Source organism: Tetrao urogallus (assembly GCF_951394365.1).
Source record: "Tetrao urogallus genome assembly, chromosome: 10".
Lineage (NCBI taxonomy): Eukaryota > Metazoa > Chordata > Aves > Galliformes > Phasianidae > Tetrao > Tetrao urogallus.
In genome coordinates this window covers 18,193,866-18,215,649 of record NC_136823.1, presented here as the reverse complement: position 1 = coordinate 18,215,649, position 21,784 = coordinate 18,193,866, and the positions used below count along the sequence as shown (strand labels likewise).

At 43.8% G+C, this 21,784-nt stretch overlaps 1 protein-coding gene across 1 annotated transcript in view; it reads right to left on the bottom strand.

Annotated features, from left to right (window-relative positions):
• The window catches only part of LOC306950093 (contactin-4), a gene marked incomplete at both ends in the record, with an annotated part of 119,835 nt that overhangs the window by 90,660 nt on the left and 7,391 nt on the right, over positions 1–21,784 (bottom strand). Inside the window, 2 exons of the mRNA XM_079540242.1 lie at positions 5,888–6,063; positions 7,094–7,220. Coding sequence (XP_079396368.1) covers positions 5,888–6,063; positions 7,094–7,220 — 303 coding nt within the window. The remainder of the gene's footprint in view (positions 1–5,887; positions 6,064–7,093; positions 7,221–21,784) is intronic.

The window sequence follows — 21,784 nt, the reverse complement described above, 5'->3', positions numbered from 1 at the left end:
CGCCATCCTTCACATGCCAACACTGACTCCCTGCCTTTGCTCTGCATATGGAAAACAGGGAAGAAAAAACAACAAAACAACAAGAAAGCAGACAGTAGAATAAACCTGCTCTGCGTTGGCTTTGTATCCCACCAGCAGCAAAGGGCTTTCTTGAAAAGATAAGATTCTGCCTTTGGGTACGGGCTATACTTGACCAGGCTCTCCTGGAAATGCTTTATATTGGCATCTGCATTTCCAACCTATTTCATCTGCTGTCAAAATAGTAATTTAAATGTACCATTTAATTTCCTGTGTTATTTATGCATCCTTCTAGCTGCCATCAGAATTAAAAAGTGCATATCAGTGATACGCAGAGGTAAGGCTGCACCCAATGAAGATAGCTGGGCTGTAGTGTGAAGTTATGCCAAAACTGAAGTCCAATAACATCTACATAACTGCTCCACAGCTCGTATTCTTTGATTTAGGAAATAAAAACTCTGAAAACTGTTCTGCAAATGCAGCCCCACTCTGCGGATTAACACAATTGCTAGGGACATTAATACTCACAGCTCCCTACTCTCATGGATTATTTGCATTCCCATTTCAGCCTTCCAAGAATGGGCCAGGAGGCTGATAGCATCCACTGCTTCTGCAATAAACCGAAGGGGCCACCCTGGAGCCACCCTCGTGGTATCACAGGGACCACAAAAGGGCCTCAGGAGGAAGAGCCCGGGGGATTTGGTTAATAAACGGAGCAGCATCAGATCCTGCACAAAGCCAAGGGGAAAAAACGAAAACTGCATCCTCATCTCCCCTCAGGCTTACTGCGGGATCTCTGTGCTTTTATATATGATCCATCGAGCCTATAAAAGCAATGATGGCACTAACTTAAAACATGAGAAGTCGATGTGACCAGTTAAGCCTAAGGTCAACAGATCTCCAATTGTAGAGATATCTATTGGATGTTAAAGTATCAGAACACTCACTTTTCTGTTCAAAACAACAGAGAAAATGAGAAATCTCTTCTTCCTTCCATCCAAACCCAGTTGGAATTTTTCATGGCACCTTGGCATGATTTAGCAAAGCCAATCTCCTCAGAACCAGAAAGAGTTCCCACAACAGAGCTTCCCGCCAGGAAAACTTTCCATCACTAAACCACATCAAACAAAGATCAGCGTGGTCCAGGTCAGCATCCACTCTGACCAAAAACAATACCTGCATTTGCGCCTTAAATATCCAGCCCTCAGTTATCTGAAAAAAAATACATGCTTTGAATATATGTTATTATTTATTTTACATGTCAAAGGCCAAATTAATAACCATCGAGAGGAACAGAACAGACCTACTGCCTGTGCCTTGCCTCACCATACACTTCCAAAGCAGAGTTGAGCCCACAGCTGTGGCCCACCTGAGAACTAAAGCTCCTGGGACAGGTGTCCCCAATGAACACAGTGCCACTGCTTTAAGGAGTCATGTATTTGTCCTATTTATCATCCTTGGGTGGAAACACAGCAGAGAGAAATCCTCCATTCTGTGTTAAGGAGCCTGCTACAGCAGATGAAAGTAAAGTAGGTTATATAGCTATCCTCTGTACTCCCTGTTGGTCCTATTCATCAAAAAGAGAATAAACCCAAAAAAGAAAAGCTTACGTGTGGCTTAACCCAGTTTTCCGTCCCACCAGAGACTGTGAGGCAAAGGTGCAGAGGTGACGAGCTGACGGTGGCAGCCACGTTTTGCTCAGCCGAGTTCAGGTTTTAGCACAAGACATGAACACTCGTGCATGGGTAGAAATTCAAACTGATTTGTTTGTTCCTTTGATAAAGAGCACCCTGTGTCACACCAAGCCCAGCCTTGGAAGCCCCTTGTAGTACCAGTCTCCAACTTTGGAGAAGACCTTTGTTAATATAAATAGGACTTTTTCTTGAAAGGGTATTGCAGGAGGAAACAAGGACTATTTACACGCATGCAGGAAGAGACATTCTTGAATCAGATTTGTCATAACTAGCCCCAAACTCTGATTGTCTAGGTCATTCAAACATTACATCTCCACAGAAACAGGGTGCTTGTGCCCACGCTCCTGGGAGCTGTGTAAGGGTGCACATAAGATGATGGGGTGGATTTGAAGGCAAGGCTGCAAACCAGCAGGGCAATCAATACATGAGCCAGGAGCACATGCTGGCAGCCCAGCTGCATCCTGACGCTGGAGAAAACACCACCAAGCCCCAACCTCCTCTACTTCCAGGAGCTTTAAAACACATCATCTTTTCTCAACATCCAGGCATTAGTAATGACTGCGGAAATGATTTAATTTGGGTGCCAAATGCCTCGTTCAGCGGAACAGAAGTGCATTAATTCATTGATCAATCACTGCGATTGTTGTCGTGCGTGTTTGTTTAGCTAGGGAAACGCAGATACTCGGGTGCTGTTCTGCAAATGTTTCCCTTATTAATTGTTCTTGAAAGAATTACTTCATTGATCATTTAATCTTCAAAAAGAAAATGAATGCACTTCAGGGCAATAAGAGGGTACAACAGTAAAGAATTTGAGCAGCAATTATAATTTGTTTCTTAGCAACTAATAGCAAAAATTATGGGATTTGTTCGGGTGCAAGATAGAACAGGAATCATTCCAGCAATGGGAATATGGAAAAAAGTCCTCTTCAGTATAATGCTGGGAATAATTTTCTTTTTCTACCGTCGTAGCGAAATTATTTTGGGACGGCAGGTCAAAGCCCCAAAGTATTCTCATTACAACCGCATTATTATTGTATTTTCTGCAACCATTTGCACTGCACAGTGCTGAGTCCTATCTGCTAATTCATGCATAACAATTATTTCCGCAGAAACACTTCTATAAAACAAATCCCTTTAATAAAGTGTGGGGAGGAACGGTTTTCAGAAACAATAGTTTGATTTCCTGCAGTTAAGGATGCACTGCCAGTAACAAAAAAGAAAGTTCAAGCTTCTATACATGACTTGAACAATTCAATAGCAAGCGAATAAAGGCCGTGCTTGGGCTGCTGCCCCCACTCAGCATCAGGGACAACCATCCCACGCCATATATGCAGCATGAAGCACATTCAAAATACCAAATCTTATCAAACACAAACTTCAGCAAACTGCCTGTCCTGACTGAGCAAAAGATGACTCTCAGAAAATGCATTTTTAGCCACACATTCAGCCAGGCTGAGAAGCATTCCTGGCTGGGGAGAACAATGGAAAGCATTTTTGTCATCCCAGAAGTGATGCTGGGGTGCAATTTACTACCTGCAGCTACAGCTCTTTAGTCTGTGCCCACGAGCAGGTGGAAAACAATACAGATATTTCTGCTGCCAGTCCAAGTTTGATTGCTGGAATGAAAGTCACTGATAAAGTGCATCTGCTGTTTGTCTGGGGGAACACAGAAACAGGAAAGCAAAGCCAGTACAAAGGCAAAGGACTGACAAGACTAACCAATAAGACACCATTTATGCATCTCTGAGCTGCACCACTTCCCAGGCATCACTTCCTATTGACTTCAGTGGTATTTCCACACAGAAAGTATTCACAGCAAATAAAATTGTCGAGCCATCCGTCCCCTCCCCCCCGAAAACCCACATAATTTAATCTATTTCAGCTGTGTTTTTGTGTATCAGTTTGGAAAAGCCATGATTAGGATCCATACTCAGAGCTTAAAGTGTTTCTTATTTTCTGAGTGCCTGCACTGGTATAAGCACAGGGTTTAGTGCATCATTATCCATATTCTGTTACCACGGCAGAGCAGATTCCTCCCTCTCTGAAACTTCCTATTTCACAGACAACCAGCACTGGGGAAGAAAGGATGTAAATGATACGTCACAAGGCAAGTACTGGAGGAAAATATTAACACTTTCATCGTAATAAGTTTGGAACCTAAATACATATTTCAGAGATTAGATTGCTGGCCCCCCTGACCCGGACAGGAGCCTGAATGGCTGGATTGAAGCTTAATCCTCAGGGAAGATACCTCAGAAGTATGATACAGCCCTCACCGAACGAACAAACATGTATTAACCATGCCCCAGGACTGAAAGTTTAACCCACAAGGGCAAAAATAGCTCAAAATCCCAGAGCATGGCCTCAGAAGAACCTGCACTGATTTTCCTTGGGAACAAAATGGAGATGACACCAAAACCACACAGCCTGCAAGTCAGGCAGGAGGGCTGAAATAAAAACAGAGGGGCAAACAGCTTTGTTAAGCAGTGCTACTGCATCTGGGTATCTTGTACACCAAGCTTTGCTAATAAACATGCCCAGTTTTATTCCTTCTTAGAGGCAGAGCTTTTGGAATAAGCTCTGCGTATTTCATAATTCGGCTGATTCTGGCTGCAGTCCCCCTGATTGCACACCTCAAAATGATTTAGTGTTTGGGAAAGCGCAGAGCCTAGCCTGATAAGTGCTAATGCTTTTTTATTTAATCCAAATGTTTCTAATCTGATTACACAGTTTTATTAATCTGAAAGAAAATTTAAGAATCAAAAAAATATATATATTATTCAGGATTCCCATCGTTATTTTAAAAGGAAAAGAACAGCTTTGTTTCTACATTCAATCTTAATTAAAAATCAGTCAAACCTAACTTGCATTTGGTCCACTTCAGAACTTGAAAGACCGTTGCCAGATGTAACATTCATCAAGAGAGATAAATCAATCAGAACTTAACAAATGTTCCATACGTGAAGCAAAATAAAACGTTAAAGGTTGATGAATTCTTATTTTTCAAACAGAATCCTCTGTGTTTGCAAGCTCCTGGTTAATTAGTGTATTTAAACGTGCAAAGAAAGCAATGCACTGCACTGCAATGCCAGCATCAGGCTGCTTTCCCCTGACCCTACAGCCCGGACTTTGAAGTTGCACTGTGTCCACAGAGCTGGAATCCCATACTGGGCTCATCCTTACAGGATTGCCTTTTTTAGCATCTGAGTCCAGCAAAGATGCTGAGCTCTGAATGGTGAAGCTTCAAGAGGATTACCTGAGGGTCAGCAGTGAGCACGTGGGCTCCAGAGAAGCAGACAAGCAGACCAATGCTATATTTATGAAGCTGTCACCTGGCATACTGAATGCTGGAGTTACCAGAGCGGTCCTGAGGATGCAGCTCATACCCATCCAGAGTGAAAATACAACTTCAGTCGTGCACAAACACAAGCAGGTCAAAAGCAAGCTGATAATATATTGTAAACTATGTGGGGAGACGAAGGGTTCGGTTTCACTCATGCTAACACCTCTCATTACAAATCATCTCCTTATATTTGTGTGAACTTGCCATTTATGGGCATCTTTAAACCTGTGCATCTATTCTCTGCCTTTCCCCTTGTGACTGATGAGAAAACAGACGGCTTGTGGTCATGCACTATCATTTGCCCATTCCAATGGACTCTATTCAGTACTCCAGCAGAGCTCGTCCTAATTTCATATAACGCTGATTCACATTAAGAATTGTCTCTTTTGCTATGCTTAGCTGTAATGCTGCATTTAACCCAAAGCATGATGCAACCTCTGATTTCCCTTTTACACCCACAGGTACAAATATCATCCATACCTGCAAGAATCTGTACCCAAATCCAAAACTTAGGTTACAAGGAACATCACAAACAGCTTGTTGCTTCTACAGAACAGAATCCTGCAGAACGATTGAAGCATCAGTTCTCCAGAGAGTGAAAAATCAATGGTGAGATCCCATTTGCCAGCTACTTTGCCAAGTAGTCTCTTTCTCAAGGAAGAGAGACACTGCATTCTGCACACTACAGCTAAGTAAATATAAAATGAGACAACTATCCCTCACTCACATTCACTCTTTAAATCCAGCTTTTTCTGCTCCACGCAGAGCTCAGACAACGAGAAACAGGAAAGCGTTGCTTTCATTCTAGGATGCTGTGGTGCCATTTACTTACAAGCAAACTGAAGCTTTGCTTCTCTGCTAATGATCCTTCCGAATGGGTTTGTTGCTACACACTGGTATGTTCCAGTATCTTGAGTTTTATTGGGATTATTGATCAACAGGTTGCCTTCCACCGTGCTGTAGCGGTAATCCATACCGATGTCAATGTTGGTTCCATTTAACTTCCACCTATAGCACAAAATGACAAAAGTTAAATCCCACTCACGTTAATAGATATTTGAAAATACAACATGGAGGAAATCGTCATTCAAAACATCTTTGACTGACTACTTAAAAAAAAAAAAAAGCGTAAAAATACAAGTTTTGTGCACAGTATTGAAATACTGCTGTATTTAACTGAAGGAGCAATATCCTTGACATATATTTCAGCCCCTGGTATGATTAATGCTTCTACAGTTGTTGCTGGTGCTGCTGCTCTTTGGAATTAATCATTTTGCAAGAGGAAGTCCCAGAAACAGAATCTTTAAACTGTTCCAATCCTCTCCTGCCCCAGCTGGCTGTTTGTTTTTCAATTGAAGAAGAATTCACTCACTGAAGTTCCCACTAACTGGGGCACTGAGGATTTCAGCAGCACGCTGCCCCAATTACAGCAACTGTTGCCCCGCTGTGCGCAGCCCCCCAGCAGCTCCCCATCTGAACGCACGCACAATAACATAGAGTATGTTTGCATGAGCAAATCGGTCACTCGTGGCAGAAGGCACAAGTGAGGGCTGAGGTCTCATCACTCCAACAGGTTTCAAAGCACCCTTTTTGCTTTGATTAAACACAATAAGGAAGGTACCAAAGGGAAAGAATGGAAAAGTCATCCTCAATGATTTACATCAGCCAGACCAGCGTGTGGAACAAGAGCAGCAGCATCACCGCAGCAGTAGAGCACCTTTTTCAGATATTAACTCAAAGCAGTTAATAAAACTGAAGAACCATTAAGAGCTTTGTCCGTGTTTGTAGGCAAGGATGGTTAATCAGGGAGCCAAGATGATTAACGATCCCATTGTAACCCTTATGAAGTCTTATTCAAATTCTACAATCGTGTTGCAATGCAAACCCTGGGCTGGGTTTTTCCTTCATGTCAGCACTGAGAGAAACCTCCCCCCACCCCCCGGTGCTGCTGTGCTCAGATGGGGGTGAGAGGCGGGGAGGGCTGCTGAGCACACTGCTGTAGGGAATATGCAAGGGAACAGGGAAGGATGCCACAAACCCAATGGTTGGCCGGGGATTTCCTTTCACTTCGCAGTTTAGCTTCACTTTCTTTTCTTCTGAATCCAAGGAGAAGATCACACTGCTGGGCTCCTGCAGGAAAACCGGCCCGTGCAGCATGTTGTCGTCTGCGTGAAAGAGAAGGCAAATGTGAGACTTGCAGCAATCTCCATACATCAGATGCTGAAACAATACCTTGGCAGGTTTGGGTACTACATACCCTAAAAAGAAATAGTAACTACATTTGCTTTTAGAAAAAAAGTATTTTTTTCAAGAGCCATGGAACCTTGCACAGACTCCATGTTCGGGAAAACGTTTGAGCACTAAACAGAGAGCAGACTGAAACTGAACTTGAAGTTAAATGAATGGGAAAAGGACAGCCTACAGCCAGAACACAGCTCAGGATGTCTAATTTCACTTTGAAAAACTGAAAATAGCTTTCTGTAAATTAAAAAACCCATATGATAAAATACAGCCATAGAGCACATTACACAACACCACTACTTTGGTCACCCTGTGCAATCTTATAACAACCAGAAAACACACAGCAGCAACAGCAGCTGCCAGGTTTGCACCCAGCAACAGCAAACACATTGGGTTTGCAGTACAGCAGCCAAACATTGTAAGTATGGAAAGACTTCAAAATACCTAATGCATTTTTATTCTCCTGTATTCAGTCTCTCCTGAGCGCAAAATTAAAACAGAAATGTTAAAATCCAGTCTGTGAGAAGCAGCCCAGGTATATGGTATTTCTGACACTAGGACACACCAAAACCCATTTCTGTGTAAGATCTCCGTGCCAAAACCTTTCCCTGACCTAAAAGGGTATTGGTAGAGAGCCTGTCGGACATACGTACATTTGAACTCATTTCCTAGAATGGCAATGAACAAAAGTCCAGTGGGCCACACTCAAAATGCTGCTTGTTTCTCCAAAGAATACCCTGAAGACCATCTGAAGGCACTAGAACATACTTCACAACTGATGGTCAACATGGATCCACAGGGCAGGGAGCTCAAAGGCTGCCATGTCCAACCCAAAGCAGCCTGAACCCACGGCTATGGGCTGTGCTGGTGTCACGAGCGCATTGGCATGGACAAGCAAGGAATTGGTGGGCACAGGAAGTCAGAAGAGGAAAACTACACAGAACATAAAATAATGATGGTAGGATGTACAAAAAATAAGAAGAGGAATGAACAGAAGACGTGCCTTCTTCCTTGAGGGGTGATGATGACAAGGGACAAGCTGCACACACGCTTGGGGCAGGGAAGCCAGCTGGGTTCGATAGCAGGTGGCACAATGGCCCTTTATTCCATCCTTTCCATCGGATAGTTTCTGAGAGGCCCTACCAGGATGATTCTGCTGGAGCAACCTCTCCCACATCTCCTCAGGTACTGCTACAAAAGACTCTGCACAAAGCACAGAGCCATATCACTTGTATTTATCTTTATTTTTAATTATATGTTAACGATCTCTGACTGCGACTTATCTATTATTCAAAACACACTCCACATCATCTCTCACTTTAAATTACACCTGTGCGCAACTTACTGTTGCTGGCAGAAAAAGATAATAATAGCCATAAAGCATAGAGGGCTAGATGATGAAATCCTGACTGGTTTCCAAGACCAAGGGCTGTTCTGCACCTTAACCAGCTGCACTGATTCATTTGCTTCGAGAGAGAATATTACAATCTGGCCCATAAAGATTATAGCTCCGAGGGCTGAATTAATGGGTCTGAAAACAGAAGAATTAAAATACATTTTAATTTTCTAATGGTAAAATAAAGAAGCTGGCCTGGTACTGGGGTTCTTGCTTAAAGGAGCTCCATCCCGCTGGGGCAGGCATGAGCCAAACAACCCCAGGTAGCTCAGGGATGTGCAGTGCCTGTGTCACCTGTGTCCCCAGCACAGCACGCGAGTCACGCCATGCTGTCATTTAGTGTTATTTCAATTAGAACGCGTCAATATATATTGCATCACATCTTGCTACAGGTTCTGATCCTCTGATCAGGGTTATAAACACCTTGCATCAAACATGTCCAAATTTAATCTCATCTGCAGCCTCCCCTTGCTGTAGCTTAATGCATGACTGAAATCACTGCCAGCCCACTCCTTGCCAGAGTGTGCGACAACAGCCAGGCCCAGCAACTTATGGACATGAGGATTTGACTCAAAACCACCAAATATTGTGGTGAATAAATATTGTGACTAGAATAATCTATTCTTGTCCAGCATCTGCATAGGCAAATGCATTACTTTAATACAGTTCTGCATGAACAAAGTCTTGCTATTCAGACAGCTCTTCAATGTGAATTTCACACACTTTTTATAGAAGTGGTAACTTCATTCCAATTGCCACGAGGCGTTCAGGGACACGCAGCCATGAAGCCCCAATATCCCATTCTCAGTATCAATGATGAGCATCACTTGTGTCCACTGATGACAGAAGAAGGTACTTTCCTAAGCTGGCTTTCTGCTTACCCTTTTCTCCATAGGCTTTCCTTGAGGCATCTGACTGACCTGAATGATGATGCCATATGCACATACACACATGAAAGCCTCCCTTGCTCTCTTCAGTTATTACAGCTTACTTCGTCCCTTATGAATTTCTGTAGCTACTGTATAACCTGTGCTGCTCCTTACAGGTTTGTTACTGTCCTGGGAAAGCACAGTAAGGAGCCTGCCTGGGCAAGCTAGCCCTTGAGCTACTCTCTTTGTGACAGAATTTATTTTAATGAGTGACATTTCCTTTGCTCAAGCCCAAAATGAGCTAGCCCAGAAGAAGCACCGAGCTGCCTCGAGCTGCAGAGAAACTGCAAACAAGACTGGTTACCAAAAATCTCTTTTTGCCCCTGTCAAATGAAACAAATGTACTACCACTCTGGTTCTGCCACCCTTGAGAGAGCTGTATGTGTTTCAGTAAGATGAGGAGCATAGGAAATTTCAGTAGATTTCATGATAGAAGTATCATTTTTAAACACAGTATGAGGTGCATGCCCATATGCTGTTGGACAGAACGTGATAGATAATTTAGAAGAACATTCTGCTGTCCTAGCTTCTACTGATATATATACATTTCTAGTGAATCACAAAATGTATTGAAAAACATCAGATCCATTTAAATACACTCCAAATGAAGCAGATCTTTCTGTAACCCTGCAGAAGCCCAAACCTGAGAGCCAGCACATCCAATCCAACGCTCAATGCCTGTCTTCCTTCTGCACTTTTGAGGACCTGAAACATGAAGAACGTCAACCAAGGTTAACTCAGACCAACAGGTGACTCTGTTCTTACTCTCTGAACATTAGGACCAGTGATGGATCTTGTTAACTACACAGAATTGCTTTAGCTTTCACTGAAAGTTACAGCGAATTGGAGAGAAGGTTTAAATGAACATTCCACACTGTAGGGAAAGATAATAACTGAAGAGAGAATTCGTGGAGTACATCCACTATAAGTAATATAAACCCTCTCCCTGTTGGCGGCGGAGGAATTGGGTCCTGCTATGGATGCTGAGCGGTGTCTACATCCCAGCTCACTGCTGCACTGAGTACAGCCAATGCAGAAAGCTGTGCTCGACAGGCGACACGTGACAGGCAGGAGCCTGATGGCCGAGTTCAACAGCAGTGTCAGGTAGTCCTCCGGGACGTAACGAAACCGTAACAACCCAGAGGATCCTCAGAGCTCAGACGACAGGAAGAAATAAATCTCTGCTCTCATAAAAGCAGGCGTGGGAGAGCTCCGGCATTTGAAATGGGGACAGCTCAGAGCCAACGACTCCATTTACGGGTGACCCGAATACCTGGGGCACTGTGAATCACAGCAGGGTTAAACGCATCCGCCCCAGCACAGAGCGCAGGGTCCATCAATTACGGGAGGTCAGGGCTGGCCCCGGCTGCTGCTTCTGCCCAGCCCTGCAGAGCCAGGAATTGGTCTCCAAACCCTCCCAGGCTGCATCGCAGCAGCACTGATTTCCCCTATTTAAATGCCAGATGATTAATTATACCAAATGCCTAAAACATTTTAGTTGCAAAGTGCTACTTGCTACCTGCTCCACACACACACCAAAGCAGTGCATTTGCCTCGTGCCTCGCCTACCGGGTCTAGACGCCCCAGTGCAGCGTAATGAGTGCCTTGTCCTACAACAAAAACCTCATTTAATGCAATGTAATTGGTGTTATCTTCGTAAGTCAACAGCGTGATTGTAATCACAGATGTTCTCTTCTGTATATGATAAAAGGAATTTATCTCCACTGCTGCAGAAAATCACAAATTCCTTCGCTGAGCAGCCTTCCCTGAGTCATCGCAGCTGACATAGGGAGAATAAACAGATAAACTCACCCTGCTCTGCCAAAGTGGTATCAGCCCAGGATGGTGCTCTGAGTAATTAGAACAACAACACCAGGGCATCTCAGCCATAGGATCGGTTACAAAAGATAACACAGAACCTGCTGCATGCCCCAGTGCTGCATAGGAGAAATTGCCAAAGGGATGCTTCTGAGAGATGCTTTTAAATGCATAAGCAACAAGCAATCTTGTTGTAATGTTTTGCAAGTTAAGCTCCAGCCCCGATGAAATCAGACAGTACAGTTCTATATCCAACCACAGAAGCAAGGGATTAAACAGGAAATTAAAATGCTCGTGTTATTGCTAACACCATACAGCTGTTGCTACTATTGAGCAGTAATAAAATATGCATGTTTTTTCTTATTAAAGCAACAAAGACGCACATTCTGATTTTAAGAAACAAACAACAAACTTTCCCACAGGTTCTGAACGACCGCTGCACCACATGCATGTTGTGTGAGTTTCAAACAGAGCCACTGAAAATGAATAAACCAAAATGGCAGGACACAGAAAACTACCATAGACAGTTCATCCCTCTAGATTTAACCATGGGGTCTAGACAGCAGGAATGGTCCTTGCAGGCCACACTCAATCTCACAGAGCTCAGCTGTGACCAGGAGTACAAACACCATGATGGCACTGCCAACTGAGCCCAGCCTAAAACCAGCACTTGGTTCTTCAGCCACTAGAAACCCTTTCCTCAGCTATTTTCTTCACATTCTCATAAGACCATTAACAACGCTAATATCTAAACTAAGTCTCTCCTCTTCTAGTTTGAACTGTTCCTCTTGGTCCTATCACTATCAGACCACGTGCAATGTCTGTCCCCCTGCTGTCTGGCCGATCATTGGCACAGGAGCCACTGTGAGCACAAAGCTGCTCCAACTGCACTCCATCCTCTTCCCAAGGATGGCAGATTCCTGCAGTGCTGGGTGTTCCCCTGCAGAGCTATCTGTGGACAAGGCATTATATATGTTTCAAAAGTCTAATTAGTTATTAATTTATTAGTAAAATTGGAGATATTGATATAATTGTCTCCTTCCAAGCAGTACTCACATTGTTATTATAAGATTTTAAGTATGATTACAATAAAGTGGATATTAAAAAGAAAAAGCTGAAGTACTACGTCTGTGTGCATATTTTAATTTAAAAGACACATATTTCCTATCCACAGCACCTTCTCGAACTTCAATAGATTTTACTCTGTCATATAAGAAGGAAGGCGAGTAGAAGGCAGGCTAAAGATGCTATCCTCCCTGCCCCAGTGGGCAGTAAGATGCTATGGAATACTCACACTGAAAAGTCCTGGAGTCTAAGGAGAGACAAGTACCTGGAGCAATAACCTATAATCTCTGCATCATTTACTGCTCGAGAAACAAAAGAGAACTCCCAACACGTGCCAGATCTGCATTGATCTGAAAGCCCAACTCCACAGAAACATCCAAGGTGAAAGCAGCTCTGTGCACCACCTCAAGGTGAAGCCTGGTGTACTCCGTGCAGGTGAGAGTCCATGAGACTCTGTCAAAAGGGAAGCTGAACCCTGTCGGCTCTTTACAGCTATTTACAGAGCAGTTTAGGCAGCAGATGTTGTTCTCAAATATTTGTGAATAAGAAGCTCAAGTTGCCAGTGCCTTGCGATCAGCGCTGGTGGGTAATGGTGCCAGCAGGCATGGGAACCTACTTCTCACTGTGTCGCTGGTCAGAAAACGCTGCACGGTGCTTGGTTTGTCAGCAGGGCACTGCAAATCTGCTTGTTCTGGGTCACACGCACACACTGTGCAATGATGGCAAGGAAACACGGCGCTGTGCACACAGGGATGCACTGGGGATGGCTTCAGCTCCATGTTCAGCTCCTCCAGCAGCAACAAGGAGGTGTGCAGCAGCACAGAGCTGCTGTGCGAGGTGCTTGAACCACGCTGGCTGTAACCTCGGGTGCAGAGCTGCGTTTTGCCATGGCTCACATCAGTGATCTCACACTGCAATGCACACAGCTTCTGGCTCTGTAACCCCAGCCTTGGCAGGCTGCTCCACCAGCACGGCTCCACTCTCTCACTTCTGTAAGGAACTCATCAAGCCAATAGGCTGCAAGACTGGTCAGAAGATATTATAAAAGTGCAAAATCTCCACCTGTCCCATTACAGCATAATAACTAACACAGTAGCCCAGGACAGGAGAAACCTGCCCTGGCTCTGGCTTTTCAAGCACAAACCATGACTATTTGGAAGAGTGAGGGATGCCTCCCTGGGACTTTTGCAAATTGCCTGCCCTCCTGAGACAGCCCGCTGCCCAGCATCATGGTGCTGAGCCATGCATGCAGAAACCTCATTGGATTTCCCATTGCTGCCAAAGCAATAAAGCATTTAATCCCCTAAACAGGATCCAGTGCTATAATCCCCAGGTGGTTACGTTCTGTAAATGGATTTAAGGCATTTGAAGTCTGCTGCTGGGACACCAGCCTGGCACCTCAGCTGGCATAAATCTCCATCACTTCACTGCAGTTGGTGGAACAGCACCGACTCAGGGTTTGAGGAGCTGCCCCTCAAATTTTTTATCCATTTTTTTATTTTTACTTTTTTTTTTTTTTTTTTTTTTTTTAATTAAGTGTCTCTGCAGCTCTGAGCAGAGCAGGTACAAAAGGCACAGCTGCTCTGCAGCACTCCCAGAGATGCCTGAACAGAAGCACAAGGTCCCTCACAAATCTAGCATTAACATCAGCGCTGCCGAATGCCAACCTGAGAGTGGCTGAAATCAGGCTCCTGGAGATTAACTGGTAGGAACCCAAAGAGCAACTGGGAGCACGATTCGTGCAATCTGCCCCACGGCTAGCACGTGTCCTTTTAATTTTTAAAAAATGTTATGAACTTTCAGTAACGCAGCAGGGATGAAAAATCAGTAATAGCTGTCAAAACTGTGACTTTACTACTTCTTACACCGTGTTGTAGCACCTTTAGAAACCTCTGACTGACAGCATTTGCAAGCAAAATCTTTTCTCTATCTGGTATAACACTGCCAGGCTAAGCTTTCAGGCACCTCTGCAGGAATGTTTTAGGATGGTAGGATAGCCCCTGTGCAAAGGGGAACTCAGGCCTGACCCCCAGGCCAGATTCTGGAAGGAAATGTTCTTCTTATTGTGCTTCTTGCAGCAGGAGGGAACTGCTCCCTAAAGCACAGACTTTAATGCAATACAAGGACATCAAAGAGCAACAGCTACCAAAGAACTCCAAAGATAAACGTTAAGTTTTGGCTGCTTATTGAGAATTCTAGATCTTCATATATAGAAAACAGAGAAAAAAAACAACCTATGCATAACACAGTAACTTGAAATCAATGACTTTAAATTAGACCTTGACCTGCTGGAGATGACATTTCCTACAAATGATTGGCCAACAACGTGCAGCATTGTGACAGGTAGCACCACGGCCACCCAACTGTCAGCAACAGCCTTTACACCAATGGAAGGCACCAACAGAGGGCTTACACAGGTGGAAGCAGCACAGATGTGCCTGAATGCAGGTGGCACACCTGAGCCCTGGACAAACACAGTAATTGCACCTCAAGAGGAAACAGAGCTGGTTGGCCCCACGAGGAGGCTCCTGTTTTCATGTTACAGGCAAAACATTAGGAAAAGCTCCAAAGAAACATGCTGCAATAAAGTGATTACAGAAATAAAAGAACAAATTAAGTATCAACAAGGAGAGCAAGTCAACAAGCTGAGTGGAATGGAGATGAAGTGGTTTCTTAAGAGAAAGTCATCTGACCAAGGCCCACTACTTTATAATCATCAGCAGATTTATGTTATCGTTCACAAGAAATCATATGTTTCACTGTTTGGATGGGGTCCAGCACAATGAATCAGTCACTACATAACGCCTGCTCACCCTGCACCAGCAGGTGGCCAAAGCCATTACAGCAACTATAGATTAGAGCTCCAGTGCAAACTAATCAACCTTATCTTTTGCTTTTAATGTAAATAACCTCAAACATCAGGAAGACATCAAAGGAAGAGTTGGAATACATTGCTCATCTGGATGCTGTGACCATCTGCAGCACTGGCAACTGGGATTCAATCAATGCCAGGACAGTTTGGTTGTTTGCACTGCTTTGGTTTGGTTGTTGGGTTTGGGAGTCGGTTTGTTTGTTTTTTTTTGTAAATCACAAGTCAGAAGTTAAAAGTGGGAAAATCAGCAAGAATCATATCACTTCATTGTAGTGAAGGGAAGGCTTAATGGGGAATCGAAATAACGTGCACTGCTTCAGCAGTTCTTTCATTACAATTACAAAAATAATGGGTTTCTTGCTTTTGAAAATTAAGGATTATACTGGATTGAGAACTGCATTACAAAGAGCCTACCAACTGCTTCTGCTGGCACCTCAGTGGCATCCAGGGACTGCTGCAAGTCCTCAAAGGGCTGCAAACCTGCCCCATGCGCTCATGGCGTGCATCTCCACCATGCTACAAATACAGAATGGACTTCAATGGCAACCAACACGACTGAAGGCCACGAGATTTGGCAGCAGCTCTGCAATTCAAAAGAATGCGCTTGAGCTATGCAATTAAAAATTAAAAGAATATAATTTATACATAAACACAGTCATTTGCAGCCCAGCGACAACACCTACTGCATGCTTTTGTATGAATGAGAGTACAGCTCTGTATGTAGAGCAGGAATTAACCACACAACAGTCAAACTGTTAAAGTCCTGTGCTAAATGCTGACTTCGCTGGCACTTTAGCAGGTTTTTGGTCCTTGCAATTAACATCTTCTAATTGAATAGATTTGTGCTGTATTAAATTAACTACGAATTAATCACTCTATCCTGCAATGAACAAGCTGAAAGCTGGTAAGATTTTTGTTTACTTGTTGGCACTGCTACAATTTTAGCTTCCTTTGCCCTTAGAACTTCTGTGCAAACTTTTTCTTAGCTACGAGTGCACCACTAACACCAAGCAAAAGCATGCCTCCCTATTGCTGCAGCAGCACAACTTCGTTTACCTCTGGGAAAGAATTAAAGGCATATCAGTACTAAAGAACAAATACATCTACGAAGAGGTATAAAGAGATTGCTCTTACCCGTGCAATCACGCAGCATTACCCTTAAATACAGATCACTCTCCTCCTGTTGGTCAGTCCCGAGGACAGCTGCACGCACCTCTCCTGCTGCCACGGCCTGCGCTCCAGCGCCAATTCACAAAAGCAAAACCTCTTTAGAACCAAAATAAATACTAATCTTAAATTCAATGTACCCTGACAGCAAATAAGTTTGCTGTGCTTACTTCAGCATGAATAAAAAGCCCGCAAGGAGACTCCTACATAAGAGTATATTTACAAGTTCCATTACCCACTGGAGAGATTGATGTAATAAACCTATAATAAAAAGCCTGATGTTATGGATTTCTCTAATGTTTCTTATCAAACAGCCTGTATTATCTTGGCTTGCGTATTCAATTTAAAATAGGTTTTCAATAAGTGCCTCAGAGCTAGAGGTCATTCTCACTTAGTTCCCTGCCACACGGGGATGTGCGCTGTCTTTTCCTGCCCTTAGAATCTAAAAGCTGTTTGCAGCTCGCTCAAATGCAGTTTACAAAGTAGGCAGCCAGAGAGATTAGAGAAAACAAGTGAGAGAATATATTATCTGTACATCTATTCATAGCGCACAGCCACAGCCAAGGCTGCTGGGGCACGGGCTCCCTTCTGCTGTTTATTATGGAGCAGGAAGTTGTAGCTGTTTTCTCATGAGAAAAGCAGCACACAGGGACTGAATGCCACTGGTTGTTCCTTTTCTCTGCATTTTGGGGCTGCAGCACAGTGAGAGGTGCATGAGGAGGGAAGGGAGCCCACTGAGAGTTTCCTAGGTTTCCTGCATCAACCACTTGCTATGGCTTCCTTCCTTGTAATCAAATCCTCTTTCATTAACTGCTCCGTAACAATAAAAGGCCACAACTCCAGGGCCTGCTTTTTACACAAAATGAATGAGAGCAGGTTTTTTCGGTGGCATTTTGTATCTTCAAAGGCAACAACTTCCAGCAGACAGTTAACAAAAACCCCACATTGGGTACAGATGTGCACCTTCAGCCTCCTGAACAGAGCTGGGGACATCAGGATGACACATAACAATAAGAGTAAGGGCAAATGGGAAACAGGACTACGATCTGCATGCCTCTCACACGCTGGGAGCACACTGCTTTCTATACTTTCAAATAAACACCTTGCTTGCTGACTGCTCCACCCTGCTAATAGCTATGAAGCACTGCAAGCTTCGAGCATGTGTCTTAAAAAGCCTGAATTCACTTGCATTCGCTTTGGTCAGCTCAAATAGATGTTTATTGCTTCTATAAAACAGGTTACTTTTCTTTCGATTGCTTTTTCCATGTTATTCAATAGCCTCTAAAAGGAAGAGGACCAACCTTTAATGCAACATCCCGTACAAATTATAGCAAAGCAAAATTTGAATCCTTGCTAATTTAAGTGTTATTTTTACTACTAATGTGAATCCAACCCTAACAAATTAAAACAGGAAGAATTAATTGGATATGCAAATGAGATTATTCAGTATATAAATCTAATTACATACCAATTTGCTTTAACAGCATGAAAAGTTAAAAAAAAAAAAAAAAAAAGAAGAAGAAAATGTTCTTTGTGAATCGATTGTTTTAAACAACCACCTGTAGCACAACAAGCAGAAAGGCTGTGCAGTAGAGGAGCTCATTGTCAGCAATGCTAAGTTGATGTACGGCAAAGATCATCACAAGCACTGCAATGCTGGGCAGCCCACTTGCTCCTCTGGTTTACCATATCACTGTACGAGTTTTCAAACATGCACTGAACAAATCCTGACCTCAGGATTTGTCCCAGCAAGGGACAGATGTGAACAAACAGGGCTGATTAGGGAAACACAACATGCACAGCGTCCCCTCAGCACCCATTCAGGTTTCTCTGTCACCTTTCGGAAACAAAAGGGGAAAGAAACAATGAGCAGAACAGCAAACTGCAGGGAGGAAAGATTTCTCCAGGGGAAACAACGAACCAACCTTCATTTTGAGTGTTCCGTGTTCAAGAAGCAAATTACACAGATAGGCAACTTGACTTCTTTGAGCAACTTCTTGTCAGTAAAAATTATTAATGAGATCACTGGGATTGATTAAGATAGATAATAGGTGACACCATAATTAGTGCCCACTATGGCATCTCTGATAGAGGACCCAACCACCTGCTTTCAACACCTCTATTGGCTCTCTACAACTACCTGAAATAAATAGAATTAAAAATATTCTCCAACGGGTAAGAAAGCATTCCAGTGTTTTCACTGGGATATCAAGCAACTATCGAGATCACCTTATCAAGAGCATGGTGCTAATAGAGAAAATTAATCAGAATCATTAAGGTTGCAAAAGACCACTCAGATCATCTAGTCCCATCGCCAGCCCATCACCACCCGTGTGTTCCACAGGAAATCTGAACTGGAAGTATACTACAACATATTTAGAGAGGTTTTTAACAAGTAAGTTAAGGCCACATATGGTCAAGGGAATAAGTGTTTTCATGAGAAAAAGCCCTTGGCAGTGACTGTGGACAAGGGGTCGGCCCAAAGTTCATGTGAGCATCCAGGCTGCGCCGCACAGAGAGAATCTTCTGGCTTCCCTCCTGCTTTCCCACTCATCATCATTTTGGTGCATCTACTTTCAGTCAAATGAGGTTCCCCAGTACCCACTAATCAGTGAGTTTGTCTTCTCTGCTACCTGTGGGGTTCTGAGAGCAGCAGCTGTATCCAAATGCATCGCAATCCCATTCCAGCAGTGCCTGCGGGCAGCATCCCAGGCCTGCTGGGTACAGAATAAACGCTGTGCACGCCGCAGCCTGACCTGGGGTGAGAACTGGTGCATTCTCTAATAGGGCTGATCTCCCCGTGAAGGATGCCCAGCACTTCTGTAGGGAAATCAGACAGCTCTGTAATTAACTAACCCACACGCACACGCCTGACACTGCTGCTTTGAATACATGTGCTGAGCCATAAACACTTAATTGGAATAGTGTTATCAAGTAGGATGCAGATATACTTATGGTCATATGCATTTTGCTGTTTTTCAATAGAACACACACACAAAAAGTAGTGTGCTGACATCCACCTGCTTCTGCCACAGAGAAAAGCTGATCTCATTTCTAAAGAAAACCCTGTGACCGGCCTGATTGCTCTCACAGGAAGTGCTGCTGGAAGCAGAGGTGCTGCTGCTCCAGGATGGGGTTTCTGCTCCATCCCTCCGAATGGATGGAAATGCAAGAATTTACTGGGGGAGGGGTAAAGAAAAAAAAATCACTGTGTTGATAAAGCAAAGGCCCCCATCCCACAGCAAGCTGAGCAGAAGGCTCCTGGTGCTGGCTGCATGACAGCTGCCTTCTGCAGGTGTGCCCCTGCACTGCTGCTGAGCGCTGCAAGGCCATGCAGAAATCTGGTGAGCACAGAGGGTATCGGTGATGTTTAGGATCTCTATATGTAACTTATTTGCAGCACTGTATATTTTAGATTGTATTGATAATGAAGGATAGCTCAAGTGTTATGCAGCTACAGAGACTGGTAATACCATGGTTCCCATGGTCTGGCCAATACATTTTTCATGTAAGTACAGACTGGATACTGTCTGCACAGTGAAACTAGTACATTTTTTATCATATCAAATGCTTTATGGGCAGCTACAGAGTAACAAAGGAATTTACACGAGATCTTCTGAAGTCCTCAGAAACAACGTGAGCAGTTTATACCCTCCTTCATTTTTCTGTTCCCAATGTACAATGGCTGCAAGCCCTCCTCCTGCACAGCATCACTGTCTTCCTCTGTGCTCTGAAGTACTGCTGAGCAAAGAAGCTGCCCAAACTTTGCTGTTTTCTCCCATTTTCCCCACTTTTCCAGTGCAGCACACATTGGGGACAACAGGCTGAATCCTGACAGCTGCCTTTTATTATTTTTTTTAAGCTATGTTATGACATCTATCAAATTGCATAAAATTCTTGCTAACCTCTGTAATGCTGTCTGCTATGCTTTCGTTTATCCTTTTGTAAGTTCTTTTAAAAGAAAGTAGTAAGAAAGCAGAGAATGCCTGAACATAAGATGTGGTGGTAAAGCTTTACTGGCAACGGATGCCACAATAAGGAAAGCTGAATTAAAAAAGAAGCACTGAAATCCTCTGTCACAAGTTTAAACACAACACCTTGCCGGAGCTGTGAACTCTGCTGCTGGCTCTGATGTGTAAAACCTCACAGGCTAACAACCTCTCACAGATCAATCCTGCGAAACACTGACAAGCACATTTTGCTTCTATTGCTGAGAAAAACCAACGCTATAAGCACATTTTGTACGCAGCAAGCATGTTTCAGAAACAGCACGGCCACATCTGAGCAGGAACACTGAGTCTGACAACTATTGGAATGAACTGACAGTGGGACCTCAAAGAAAACTTGAAAAGTTTGGTTCAGAAACAATCAGAAAAAAATAATAAGGAGAAACATAGTTAACAAATCGTTCCTGCCCACAGCGATGCCACCAGAACAGAAGTAGAAATAACTACCACTGCTCCAAGGGAAGGGTGAAGATTTCTCTTTCCCAAAGCCCTAGCTCAGGTCCTCGTCTCCCATGCACTGTTTCAGAGAGGTTCAGCAACCCTGGGCCTTCCCAAGCTGCCCAGGCACTGCAGCAGCACCAGGACATTGCCCTACAGACACACTGTGCTCCACTGGCACATTCTGCAGATGTTGGCAGCTGCACAGGCATGCCCTCAGCCACAAGCTCTTGCAGCCCTGCCCACAGTTTCTTCATCTCCGCGGATTTTCTATGTCATTCCTCTTCCAAAATCAAATTCATCATTTTTGGCTGAGAAGACACGCAGCATCTTGACCCAGCAATCCAGCACCAAACTACAACTAGAGACAGTGCTGCCTCCCACTGACAAAGCCCTGGGTTTTATGAATGAGCTCTAAATCCTTCTGCAACACAAACCCAAGTGCGCCCTTTCTTGCACCCTGCAGGGGCTTAATTAATGTGACTAATGCCTGTCAAACCTTGTTCCTTCACAATGAGGGAGACAATCACATGCTTTGCCTCACACTGGGATGTGCTGTTTGTAATACCTGCTTGCATGCATTTACATTAGAAAAAAAAGAATAAAGAAGAAAAAGGAGACAGCCATAAGCTTTAAAAGTGGTCTGGATGATGAAGCTGAGCTCAGAATGCCTCCTTTTAGTAGCATTTGGTGGCTCCGTGCCTCGTGCTTGCAATGCAATCCTGGTGCACTCCCACTGCTTTGCTCTCCTCACGGCAGCACGGGGTAAAGCTCCTGCAATTCCTGTAATTCATCA